Source organism: Kogia breviceps, chromosome 8 (genome assembly GCF_026419965.1).
Source record: "Kogia breviceps isolate mKogBre1 chromosome 8, mKogBre1 haplotype 1, whole genome shotgun sequence".
Classification (NCBI taxonomy): Eukaryota; Metazoa; Chordata; class Mammalia; order Artiodactyla; family Physeteridae; genus Kogia; species Kogia breviceps.
In genome coordinates, this window is record NC_081317.1 from 4,738,704 (window position 1) to 4,752,503 (window position 13,800).

Below are 13,800 nucleotides of genomic sequence, written 5' to 3' on the forward strand. Positions count from 1 at the left end.
TGTGCTCCGCAACGGGAGAGGCCACAGCAGTGAGAGGCCCGCATACAGCAAAAAAAAAAAAAAAAAAAAAAAAAAAAAAAAATACAGATAGGGGACTTCCCTGGTGGTGCAGTAGTTAAGAATCTGCCTGCCAATGCAGGGAACATGGGTTTGAGCCCTGGTCTGGGAAGGTCCGCATATCGTGGAGCAGCTAAGCCCGTGAGCCACAACTGCTGAGCCCACACTCCACAACTACTGAGCCCACACACTGCAACTCCTGAAGCCCGCGTGCTACAACTGCTGAAGCCCACATGCCTAGAGCCCATGCTCCACAACAAGAGAAGCCACTGCAATGAGAAGCCCGCGCACCACGACGAAGAGTAGGCCCCGCTCACCACAACTAGAGAAAGCCTGTGCGCAGCAACGAAGACGCAACGCAGCCAAAAAAAAAATACAGATACTTCTTTTTCCGTTGCATAGGATCACGTTCTCCCCAATTTTCAACCAATTTCCAGTATTTCCTGTGAATTGCTGACATTACCTAAAGAAGCAGTCCTTTTTGTGGGGTTTTTTTTTTTTTTTTTTTTTTGGCTGCGTTGCGTCTTTGTTGCTGCGCGCGGGCTCTCTCTAGTTGCAGCGAGCAGAGGCTACTTTTCGTTGTGGTGCGCAGGCTTCTCATTGTGGTGGCTTCTCTTGTTGTGGAGCGTGGGCTCTAGGTGCGCGGGCTTCAGTAGTTGTGGCACACAGGCTTAGTTGCTCCACAGCATGTGGGATCTTCCCGGACCAGGGCTCAAACCTGTGTCCCCTGAAGTGGCAGGTGGATTCTTAACCACTGCACCACCAGGGAAGCCCTCGTGGGGTATTTTTTTGTTGGTTGATTTGTTCATTTGTTGAATTAATGTTTCCTGAGCATCTTCTGTGAGCCGGGTACCATGTTAGCACGGGAGATGCAGGCTTGAACAAGGCAGGTACAGCCTTCGGCGAGTTTGCATTCTTGTGAGGAGATAAACACATAAGTAAATAATTTAATAAGATGGTTTCAAACAGTGGAAAGTGCTCTGGTAAATGGCGGGTGGTAAATGAAAGAAGGCTGCTCATTGGTTTAGTTTTTTTTAACAGCTTCATTGAGATGTAATTCACATAACATGACTCCTTTAAAGTGTAAAATTCAAGGTTTTTTTTAATAGTGATTCACTGGGTTGTATAATTATCACCAGATTCTAATTTTAGAACACTTTTATCCCCCACCAAAAGAAACCTCTTACTCACTAGCAGCCCCTCTCCTGTCCCTCTCTGCTCTCTTCAGCCTTAGGCAACCATTAATCTACTTTCTGTCTCTATAGATTTGCCTGTTCTGGACATTTCAGATGTATGGAGTCATACACTGTGTGGTCTTTGTGTCTGGCCTCTTTCACTTAGCATAATGTTTTCAAGATTCATCCATGGTATAGCATATCAGTACTTCACTTAAGTGTAATTTTATGCCTGAGTATTTTATTCTTTTTGATGATTGTGGATGGAAGCTTTTTAGACATTCGTTTTGAATATTCCTTGCTAATGTATAGAAATATTGATTTTTGTATATGATCTTGCATGTGATTTTGTATATCATCTTGTATCCTGTGAGCCCACTAAATTTGTTTATTAGTACTGGTAGTTTCTCAGTGGATTGCTTGGGATTTTTCATGTACAAGATTATGTCATCTACAAATAGAGATAGTTTTATATCTTCCTTTCCAATCTGGATGGCTTTTATTGGAGTAAGAGAGTACAAAATTGAATGACAGTAGTAAGAATGGACACCCTCATCTTGTTCCTGATCTTGGCAAGAAACCACTTGGTCTTTCACTGTGTCCCCGAGGGTTTCAGACACCTTAGTTCAGGTTCGGTCTCCACTGCCAGCTCTGAGGCCTTACCCATGTCACTTGTTGCAGTTCTCTAAACCGGAAAATGAGAGGGTTGATTCAAAAGGGCCTTCCTGTCCAGTTCTTACATCCAGCGCTTCTGTGATTCTACTTTGGTTTTCTTTCATCTTAGCCAGTTCCCTTGGACATTGGTTAGATCATCAGACAGACTCTATAAGGACACTTGGAAATATTTGCACGTTCGTTTTCCGAACCCATTTTGACTGTTTTCAACCTAGACTAGATGGAAATTGCAAAAATTGAAACATGCAAGCAGAAATGTTTAATGGATCCATATTTCCTTTTCTTTGTAACCCTGAACAGCTAGGGGGAAAGATTTGCTTGAGGACGATGTTCATTTCCACAAAAGGTCAAAGAACCACAGCTTCTTCCCACTGTACCTCTAAAAATCATTGCCTTCTTTGTTTTCAGACTCTCAGCGTTCTCATCTCTCCTCCTTCACCATGAAGCTGATGGACAAATTCCACTCACCCAAAATCAAGAGAACGCCATCAAAGAAGGGAAAACCAGCTGAGGTGTCTGTGAAGATTCCAGAGAAGCCTGTGAACAAAGTAAGCTGACTTTCTAGGTGTTTCTCCTGGCCTTCACCTGCTTTGAGCAATGAGTTTGTGCTGTTTTTTAAGTTTATTCCCTGAGGATTGAGCTTTCAGTGCAGAACACCTATTGCATAGCATTCCCTGGTTCCAGGCGGAGCCCTCATTGTCCCTGTGAAATATGAACCTTCAGGATGCTGAGTGTTTCTCCTGTTAATCAGAGTCAAGCTTGGTTGGCTAGAACAGTGCTCTTCCAGCTGTGTCATACTCTGGGCATTTAAAACAGCTCAGTTCATCATGTTCACACTCCAGGATGCTGCCTCTGTGCCCCAGAGAGGCCCACGTTGCCCACACATTCTCTCTCTCTCTCTCTCTCTCTCTCTCTCTCTCACAAACACGCACACACACACGCGCACACACACACACACACACACACACACACACACACACACACACACACGGAAATTTGTGATGTCCAGAACATCCATCATTCAGCTTTAGGGCCCATGCTCTGAAACTTGCTAAACCCTTGAAACCCAGCCAAAGATGTCCTCAGACACCAGTACCCTCCGCAGGGCCAGTCAAGCCAGATGTGTTGGAACAGCTGTTGGTTTTCATCAACCCCTCCCTTCAGCCTAAAACGGCCATTTCAAGCTCTGTAGGAATCCAGGTTTCCTCTCTTCCAGGAGGCAACAGACAGATTTCTACCAGAGGGCTACCCTATCCCCTTGGATCTGGAGCAGCAGGCAGTAGAATTTATGTCCACCAGTGCTGTGGCTTCCAGGTCTCAAAGGCAGAAGGTCAGTGTGATGTTAAGAACAATTGGGTTTGCCTTGCCTTCTACTGCAGAATCCTGGCCCATGGTTTTGGGGATGGAAAAATAAAATCTATTGCAACATCATTGTGTTCAGCTGGGTGGCAACTATGGGCTTAATTGTTCAGGAAACAGTCCAAGGAGCCTTGGATAAATGTAAGAGTTTATCCAAGCCCCATGGCCTTTGGAGAGAGCTCAGTACTCCATGGCAAAAGCTCCGGGATTTTTGGGATTGGTTTGGGTGTGCTGCTTGGGTCCAACGGGTTCGGGGGAAGCGGGTGAGTCTCATCTCTTAAGACCAGCTGTTCTTTCCTTGAGTTGCTGAGATGATCTGTATAGTTGAGAAAAGGAAGGGCATCTAGAGTGTAAGGTACTCTGTTAACTATCTCCCGAGACTCGTGAGTTTGATGATACTGTACGGAACCAACGCCCTCAGAGCCAGGGACACCTTTTGTGCCGCTAACATGTACCAAGCCTTTTTTTAGCCTCATGCTATGTGCTTTACACTCGTTCTCTCACTTAATTCTCATTATAACCCTGGCAGGTGGAAACTTATCTTGCAGAAAAGGAAGCTGGGACTATGGAGATATTAAACGTTTGGGCAAAGTCACACAAAGAGTGGTGACGCTGAGATTTGAACACAGGCCATCTGACATCAAGTTGAAACTCTCTCGATGCTTCAGTTACTCTTTATGAAAGTCAATTTATTTTTTAATATCTAACAAATCTAATGTTAGCTCCCACACGTAACTGAACATAAAAACAAAATGAAACTCAGCAGTGTAAAATAAAGACAAGCCTCATAGATAAGTAGATTCTGAACCCTTCAGTGACTGTCCACAGTGTACTTTGTAGAACTGTTGTCACAGCTGTCAATACCACTAGCAAACACTACCCTGTTATATAAACACATAACTCTTGAATTTTGCAGTGCATCTACTTTTGTTTTTATGTTGACCAGCAGAATATCTTAGAAGTCTAGTTAAGAGTGGAGAAAATAAAGGTTTTAAGTCCAAAGTCTTTGTTGAATAATCGTTTTTCCTGTCCCATCTGTTAAGAAAAAAGGGCTAGAGAGCAAGAATGAAATATATGGTGTTTGCCAGATTGATCTAAATTCCAGATTGAAGAAGAGTAATCAAGTGGAAGATTTGGTCTGTACCACAATGATTTTTTATTGCAATCTGTTTAGCAACCCCTTGGAAGTGGGTTTTATATTAAACGCCGGGAAGAGTGTCACTTGTCATCTGACACTAGTCCAGGCAGCCCGGAGTAAAATGATTTACTAACCACTGTGTTTTGCTAGTGAACTCTGATAAGAAACTGTTTCAGCCGCTCACTTCTTGGAATTTTCCCCCTTTCTTCATCACTCCAAGAGACGTCATAGGGGAAATTTGATGCTCAAGTACCCTTTTCTTAGTGGGGGTTTCTACAAACTCCAGGGGACATTTGGCAATGTCTAGAGACATTTTTGGTTGTCACAACTAGGAGATTGAAGCAGGTGCTACTGGCATCTGTTGGCTGGAGGCCAGGGATCGTACAATACATAGGACAGCAACCCTGCCTGCCCCCCACCCGAACAAAGGATTTTCTGTCCTGAAGTGTCAGTGCCATGGCTGAGAAACAGTGTTCTCTGGGAAAAGGAGCTATAGATGTGATCTTCACCCAAGGAAGAGTGTCACCCTGGTTTCTGGTCATTGCCCTTTAAGAAGGGTTGAATTACTGTGCTCTGTCCCAGCTCACCTGCATGAGCAACGTGAGTATAAACCCATGGTGGAGGCCCACAGTCAGAACAGGAGGTGTTGGGGAATCTGCCAGGGTGTGTGAACTTAGCCGACTCTGTCACTTGCCATCATCCTTAATTATTACTTACTAGCGGTCTTACGACTTAGTATTTCCATGTATATTCTCATTTTTCCCAGGTTATTACACGGGAAATTGCAACTCAGGTAGAGACAGAGATTGATTGGGATCCGCCTACAACGTACCGCAGGTCTCTCTTTGCCTGGGCCCTATCCTGGGCGATTGCACGCGCCGTCGTACTTACTCCTCACCTTGACCATGTGCACAGGCTTTCACTCTTCCCAGTATACAGAGAGTGTGGGCTCTGGCCCACGTTTTCTTAATCAAAATCTCTTTCTCCCTTAATTTTATGAATTGCTTCCATATGCATTCTCACCCAGCCCCCCCCACGAACCTCTTTAGATCACCCAGGGCAGGCATTATTCTCCCCATTTTGCAGACGAGGAGCCTGAAGCCCAGCAGTGCCTTTGGATCGAGGCCCTTCCCCAGCACCGCTGGCCTCATGTAGTTTCCAGGTGTGTTTGCACCGGTGGTGGCATCTAACCCCTGACGCAGGAGCCGGTGTGTGCAGGTGGATGCAGCTGCCTCTCTGAGGCCTCGGCCTCAGGTTCCCTGTTCCTGGGGGTATTCGGTCTGGGTGTCTCATTGTAAACCCTTCCGACTGCTGGCTGTGTTTTGCGAGAAGCCATGGTTTAACAGCTGATGGGCTAGGGGGATGCACGGCGTTCAGAGGCCATTAATTCTGGGAGTGGAATTCGCTGGAGAGTTAATGGATGAAACCTGACTCTGCTAGGTTGTCGGCTCCTTTATTAGGAGCCCAGGGCAGCCTGGCTCTTCAGTGGCTCATTTGATCTCTCTGCAAATGACAGGAGAGTTCTCTTTTTTTCTGTGAAGTGCCTTGCCACTTTTGGACAGCTCCCACCTCCAGATTAGCCCCTTTCTCCCTAGCAAACCTCGTGACACATCTTCTTAAAACGTTTCCTGCTTCCTCCCCACGTTTTGTCACCGCTGGCTCCTTGCACGTCCTGATGTGCTGAGATGGCAGTGTTGTAGCCAGGGTCCGCTTGCTCAGCTGGCCCACGTGGTTTTAGTCACATTTGATGTCTGCAGGGCACCATGAGTTCCTTCATACTGAGGTTCCTCTCAGCCCCGTGTAGGCCATGGAGAAGCAGAGCGCTCTGGGCCACGAGGTGGAGAAGCAGGTGCCTGGCTCTTGGAAACAGAAAATAAACAAACGTGTCAGGTAGTGAGAAGAGAAAAATAAGTGATGGCAAAGAGGCCACAGCGATGGGGATGGGGAAGGGGTGTTTTTTTCCTCCCTTGGAGAAATGTATCGTGGTCTACAGAATACCTTCTGGGAAGTACCTGCATTGAGAGAAATGAAATCGGGTTTTTGAAAGTTATCTGACGAAAGGAGCTAATTACTTCTTGATTCCATTTATATGCTTTTCCTTTGATATTCCCATGAAATCCACTATTGAAATTTTTTATTTAAAATGACGTTCCTCATTATTTTAAAAGAGCTGGTGTTCAGAATCATAATCACTTTTTATTGTGTATCACTTTTTAATGTATTTATACAGTTTAAAATCTACTTTTTCTAGAAATTATCTTCTTGTTCTCGGTGGTTTTTATTTGAATATTCTCTGGACCTCAAAGAGCCCACAGGTGGCAGTTTTCCTCATACGTACCACTCTTAATTTGCCCTGGACATGTCATCGATTCTACTTGAGTAGATTATCCATTTTTGGATTTATCCATTTTATAGATTATTCTTGATCTCCCTTTCCCTGCCAGCCAGCTGGGACCTGGGTTGTTGACATTAGGGTCAGTATAAGGAGAGGTTGGAGAAAGAAACCAAAGGGGTGTGTTTACCCACTGTCTGTGCATTCAAGGTACCCCACAGTCAAGGAGAAAAGATTTGGGTGTGGGAATGTGAGTGCTGGGAAGTAGAGGGCTCTGTGTTTTCTTTTCCTCCCAGGCGGGTTTTCCTCAGGGGCAGAGGGGCCCTGCGTGCTGTTAGCGCACGCGCTGCAGGAGTAGTGATTGAATCGTCGCCGTCTGTGCAGCGTCCTCACCTTTTCACCCCAGCGCATCCCACCCCTTCTAACCCTGGGGTTTCCAGGTCCTTTGGGAGAGCCATATCATTTCATTGATAGTGGCTGCGTCTTTGGTCAAATGTGGGAATCTAGTGAGGAGTCCTGGGAGAGTGGGTTTTGAGCACTAATGCCTCTGACCAGTCTTACACAGCCCCTAGGACCTTGAAAGGCCTGGGGTTTCTTGATTTGATTTACTGGATAGATATATACACGTTGGGATTTAACTGTTGGTTCTGTAAGCGTCCTGCAGCCATCAGCAAATTAGTCCTCACTACACTTACTGAGATCAGTGGTGATACCTCACTGTGGTTGAGGCGGAGACCCCAGGGCAAATCTGTCTCTGTCCAGGAAGGGAATTAGGAATATCTAAACAACCTTTCTCCGTCAGCCCCTTCTTCTTCCTTCAAGTCTAGCCTCTGTATCCTGATTGCAATCCTTAGAAAAACAATTTGGCTTGCTTTCTGCAGCAAGAAGCCTTTTCCATTGGTGTCAATCTCAAACTAGTTTGCAGGAAATTTTATTTTATTTATTTATTTTAAAATTGCTCCCTTTAATCTCTCTCCTCCCTCCTTATGCTTAACATTTCCTTTCAGAACCTGAGCTGGCTGGAAGAGAAAGAGAAGGAAGTTGTCAGTGCCTTGCGCTACTTTAAGACCATTGTGGACAAAATGGCTATTGATAAGAAGGTACTAGAGATGCTTCCAGGGTCTGCCAGCAAGGTGCTGGAGGCCATCTTACCCCTGGTGCAGAGCGACCCTCGAATTCAACACAGGTGAGTTGCTCTGGGCTGTGTCAGAGCAATGCGGGCCTAGTGGCGCCTTGGTTCGGGGGCATTTCACACTCAGTGTTTCTAGGACCAGTGAGGAGTGCCCGGAGGAAAAGGAGCCCTCCCTCCCACGCCCTGCCCCCACCCCTACACCATGGCTATCACTTGGTATTCTTCCAAGGTTGAGGTCATTGTTACTCTTGAGGCCTCAACACTGAGGAAGATCGCAACCATTGCTAGGGATGTAGCCACAGTGTAAGTCTGTGGTTATTTTTTTGTACTAGCTAGCTCATTGGCAATAATCACATTGATTTGGACACATTTTTCCCAGTACCCTATGTTAACCATAGTTTATTATGACATTAAATCCTGCCAATATCTAACCTATTGGAGACCTTGGCTGCTTAGATTATTAAGCCAAAAGAGGTAGAGAAGAATCCCATTAGAGCATGGATTAGTGAAACATTTAATTGTATCAAGCCAGGTCCTCCCGAACAGCACCTGGATTCATTGGAAGCCAGGTATGGAAGTGTAGTCAGCTTTTGTGGGGTAATGCTTTCATTGCTAGAGCTCGTTTTCCTCTGAAAGGTTAGTGAGCGGCTTGCGCCTTTGTTTGTTGTTAAATACAGAAGGGAAAGCAGTATTAAATGTAATCTTCAGTGAGAGCCTATCAGGAGCTTCTTCTTGAGAGGCTGTGTCATATGCCTGCTGGCTTTGTTTTTTTTCCCTGGTACCTGTTCAGGATAAACATCTTTCTGTTACAGTTCCTCAAGATGGTTTAGTGTCCTTGTAGCCCCATGAGGCTAAGCTTTTGTGAACTGCTTTCAGAACTTGACAGTGAAGTGCATAGTTTTCTTCTTCTGGGAGATAAAACAGTATCTTTATTTCCAAGAAGCTCTCTGCCCTGGAGCATCTGCTGACCCCTGTAGATGGTGGTCTTTGGGCTGGAAGCTCACTGAAGCCACTTGGCGGGGAAGGATAAGGCGTTGGTAGGGCTTTGCTCTGCTGTCTTCACTTTCCAGGCCAGGCTGCTGTCATGTACAAGAAGCCTCTGAGGAAGCGAGTCCCTTTGGTGCCTTGCCTTGTTCAGTCGCTCCATACGGAGGACTCTGTGAGACCAAGCACCGCGCTTTTCCAGTAGGTAGCCCAGTGCCCAGCTCGTAGACAGGCCCAGTACTGTTCTCCTTGGAGGGAACGTGCTTACCAGTATGCTGGGTTTCAGACGCACAGGTAGCTTTCATGAAAGTCTCTCCTACACTTCTTCTCATGGGATGGGCCTACTGTGGGAGAGTTAAGATCTGAAAACATCAACTCCCCCACTGTATGACAGTGCTGATTTGATGGTACCGAGTGGAAGCTCTGTTGGACTTTAAAGCAGGGAGAGTTACAAGAGAGTTGCACTGCCAGGGGGAGGATTTGCTGCAGCTGGACCTGAAGGAAGGGCAGGATCTGGATGGGCAGTGGGGGCAGGAGGAGGAGAAGAGCAGAGGAGCTGCGGCCGGCAGGCACAGTGTGCCCGGCAGGGACGAGAGCAGCAGTCCTGCGAGCAGAGTGTCATCACACCAGGGCGCCGGCGGGTGGCGCTGTGGGAAATGAGGGCGGATCCCCTCACGTGCCAGGCCTCTCTGGGAGAGTCCGGGACAGTCACCTTCACCGAGCCCTGTAACAGCGTTGGCAGGGCGCTGCTGCTAGGACTGTTGCTTCCTGCAGTGTCAGCCAGCAACTCTGCTTGGGAAGTTACTTTCTAGACATGCAGGCTCTAGAAGAATTGACCAGGTCTGGGGCCTTTTTTTGTCCATGGGGAGGTGTTGTAATTACTTTACAGTTGATAAAAATTACTTACTGTCTATAACAGTTTCCTCGAAGGGAAAAGAGAAATGCCTGGGTGTGGCCATAAAGAAGAATGATTTCTTTTTTTTTCTTTGTAGTCCTTTGGCTAATAACATTTAAGAGATTTTCTTCCTCCTGAAATTCTTCCAAAGCCTGTTGATGATACTTTTATTGATCTCCCTGAGATGATCTAAAATGCTCCTCAAATGTTTCTTTTAGCTTCCTTCCATCGTCTCATCCTCCTGTGCATTTGTTAGCTGGGAGGGTGTTTTCCTGCCTCTTCTCTGTGGGTTGGGCCCTAGCAGGTAGGCTTTTCGCCACGCTCCCCTAGTTTCCGAGGGCAGTGGTGATGGGCCTGTGAACAAGCATCTGGCTGTTCGGTGTGGGCAGCGAATGGAGGCTTTTCCTGACGGTGGAACATTCAGAGATGTTTGAGAGCAGGATCCCTGCTTGCCCTCAGTGCAGACAGCTTTGCTCTATTTCAGAAACAGACCAAAGACTGGTCCACTGGACATTTTTATGGTACAAGACCCTCCCTTTTTTAATGTCCTTCCCGTGACATTAAGACACAGGAATATTCTTTTTTTTTTTTTTTTTTTTTTTTTTTTTTTTTTTTTTTTTTTTGCGGTACGTAGACCCCTCACTGTTGTGGCCTCTCCCGTTGCGGAGCACAGGCTCCGGACGCGCAGGCTCAGCGGCCATGGCTCACGGGCCCAGCCGCTCCGCGGCACGTGGGATCCTCCCGGACCAGGGCACGAACCCGCGTCCCCTGCATCGGCAGGCGGACTCTCCACCACTGCGCCACCAGGGAAGCCCAGGAATATTCTTCTTGCAAGCTCACAATGTGAAGGGTGGACACAATTACAAACATTTTTAGGTGCTTTCAGGGAAATGTTAACATCCAGTGCAGGTAGGAATTAAGTATCACGTAAAAGTGACCCCTCCCCCCTCTTTCATTTAATTATCACGGGTGGGAGGCCACAGTCTTTGTTTCAAGAGGCCTAGCCTGGCCTTGCCAGGGAGGGGGAGCAGAGCTGCTAGAAGCACACCCCCCTTCAGGACGGCGCCATCTATGGTCCGGCCCCACGGCAGGTCTGCAAGTTTTGTTTTATTCTCTCAGTCGACTGCCTTCCGAAGAGAATAGGTCTGACACCAAACACTTTTCATTTGTATCATCCTCTAAAGCAGCCAAACCCTGGCTTTCTTGTGGCTCCTTTTGTAAAGTTTTCTTTGTAATGGGACTTGAGCTTCTTTCATTCTTTCTGACTTTCTTTCCTCCGGCTGGAACATGCACGGAGCCCGGAGCCGGAGCCGGGTGAATGGCTAAGTGGAGACTTCAGACCTCCTGGAAATTCTCTTCCTTCTTACCTGATTCTGAAGAGCTTCTCATTAGAGCATTGTTTGGCTCAGGCTTTTTTTTTTTTTTTTTAACGTCGTGGTTTTTAGAACCTGTTTTAATCATATCTTACAATATTATATATTTTTCTCAAAATTATATCTTTGGGGAAAAAGTATATCTTTGGCTCCTAAATGTCTGCCTCATTTTTTTTTCTTTTTTTTAGTGGAGGAGGTAGCATCCCACAAATTTTCTACATTTTTGCTCTACCTCTGTTGTAATACATAATGTTTAAAATGGAAAAATAATCCCTTCCATAAATCCTAGGGAAAATGATCTTTAGTTGTTTAAAAATATATAAAACGTCTTCACTGTGGCTCCACTCTGCAATCGCTGGGGCTCCGGATGTGCCCGGGCTTCTGTTTTGACTTGTTGGCGTCACAGTGAAGTTGGTACCTCCTCCCCCACCTACCATCACCACAGGTCACCTCGCCTCTGACTTGTCCTCCTTAAAATACTCCTCATTAGTGCATTCCTCTGACATCTCAGCCGTGGCTTATTGCAGGGGATGGCGAAGCTGAGCCCATGTTAGAAGGAATTCTAGTAAACTTCAGATCTCTTTGAGCTCATGTTTAAAGACTGTTCCTTGGGACTTCCCTGGCAGTCCAGTGGTTAAGGCTCCGCACTTCCACGGCAGGGGGTGCAGATTCGATCCCTGGTCAGGGAACTAAGATCTAAAAAAATTTTTTTTAATAAAAATAAAGGCTGTTCCTTTGAAGGATCCTGCCTGCTAAAATTCCACAAACCTGTTGGCTCCTTGTGACACAATATTACATGAATTTTTATCTAATTCAGAGCAAGAAGTATACAACAGTCTGACCTACTAGAAGGAGAGGAAGATGAGACAGGCACTCCTTGAGAGATGTTATCAGAATCTCGTGGAGGATGTGAAGTTTGAAAAAGCATATTAACTATCATGGTGGAATTTTTATACTTTATATATGAGAAATGAAAAAAAAATTTATAACAGACTGGAAGATAAAGCTCCACAAAATCTTCGTTGGATGTAAGGAAATAGATTCAGGGAGGAAAAGTTTATTAAAAGGAGGTGCAGATCTTATAGAAAGAAGGATTGAGAAACCCTAGTCACTGAGAAACTAGTTCTCTGCTAAACAGATGACGTAAAGTGATGGTCACGCTTTAGATTTTTAATATTGTTTTAAAAATCTTCTACCTCTAGCTCAGCCCTCTCCTCCTGCTATAGCCGAGTGTACCAAAGTCTCGCCAACCTCATTCGTTGGTCTGACCAAGTGATGCTCGAAGGTGTGAACTCAGAAGATAAAGAGATGGTGACAACTGTCAAGGGGGTCATCAAAGCCGTGCTGGACGGAGTGAAGGTACGAGCAGGCTCCAGACGGTCCTCGTCAGGGGCTTGGAGCACCCTCCCTGCTGGGCATTTGTCACATGAGAACTTGTTCCTAAACTTTGTACATTAGAGGGAATGTCTTCCAGTGTTTCTGCTGCTGGATGCTGCTCTGTCCCACAGCTGTTTCTCTGGTACAAATGACTCTTACAGGAATATAACCTTTGGAGTACTCATCCTGATAGTCAGAAAAGCTGCCAGAAGCAGTCAGCCTTTACAGGGCCTTGTATTAAATCTACAGGCAGTCTTTATACCACAGCTCTGGCTGTGCACGCTTGCCGGCTAGATGAAGTCCAGTGGAAGTTGTTTCTGCACTGCCTCTTAGCAAAACTCCCAGCATGTCAACTGCTACTGCTTTTCATGTTCTGAGAACTTCTGGGATTCTTAGTAGAAAAGCAGGATTGACGTGAGTAAGAAATGAAACTAACTGTACTTGAAATCCATGATGTGGTCTGCGAATTTACTACCCAAGGAAGTCAGAAATGGCATAATAGGAAATTATGAATCATTGTTAACGGTGGGAAGTGAAGTCCTTGGAGGTTCTGGAATTGAGGTCCAAGGGACAAACGCTAATTGAGAAAATAAGTCCCAGTGGATGAGGAGCAAGGCAGAACGTGGGGCGTGAACCAGGTGAGATCCTGTGGGTTGGGAGGAGGGCTGTGCGCGGTGGGAATGTGAGGCCGTATAATGTAGTGGAGAGAGGGCTGGACTAGAGTAGAGCCCAGCTAGATCTGAATCCCAGTTCACCACTTACTAGTCTGTGAACTTGGGCAGTTTACTCAAGTGCTCTGTACCTTATTTAACTCGTCTACAAAATACATGCAGTTGTGGTACCCTGTGTCATGGACTTGTAGGAAGGATTAAATTAGTTAATACGTATAAAGCTTTTAGAACTATGCTGGGCATACTAAACACTCAGATCTTAGCTGCTGTTTATTGTTAATTATGTGGTGCTAGATGTATGCTTTGCAAACAGGTCTCTTGGCTTGAAAAACTGTGTTCTCTTCCTTTCTAGACCCTCCAGTACAAAACTGTAGCCAAGGTACTTACCCTAGGTCCAAACAATTCCTTCCCCACTCAACCATGCCATTAGACTCCTGAATGCTGCCTCCTTGGATTGACATTCCCCAGAAGCTCTGGAGAGTAGAATGAGGACCCCCAACGGGTAAAAATTACAGATGGGAGGCTAAGAAAGCATTGCTGGACATTATACACTGCTCCGGAATGAACCGTGTTGGCTGGTGCGGTCTGGGTGGCTCCCCACCTCCAGCACTGTGTAAGCAGGGCCGCTGTGT

The 13,800-nt window shown here is 46.0% G+C and overlaps 1 protein-coding gene across 17 annotated transcripts in view; it reads left to right on the top strand.

Annotated features, from left to right (window-relative positions):
- Positions 1-13,800, top strand: part of RAPGEF1 (Rap guanine nucleotide exchange factor 1) — a 152,253-nt gene that overhangs the window by 79,099 nt on the left and 59,354 nt on the right. For 10 of the 17 annotated variants that reach the window (XM_067040463.1, XM_067040453.1, XM_067040461.1 and 7 more), the window contains exons 2-5: positions 2,316-2,455; positions 3,124-3,237; positions 7,744-7,922; positions 12,323-12,479. In XM_067040463.1, coding sequence (XP_066896564.1) covers positions 2,316-2,455; positions 3,124-3,237; positions 7,744-7,922; positions 12,323-12,479 — 590 coding nt within the window. The remainder of the gene's footprint in view (positions 1-2,315; positions 2,456-3,123; positions 3,238-7,743; positions 7,923-12,322; positions 12,480-13,800) is intronic. The other 7 variants (XM_067040457.1, XM_067040458.1, XM_067040464.1 and 4 more) reach the window with 1 other exon arrangement.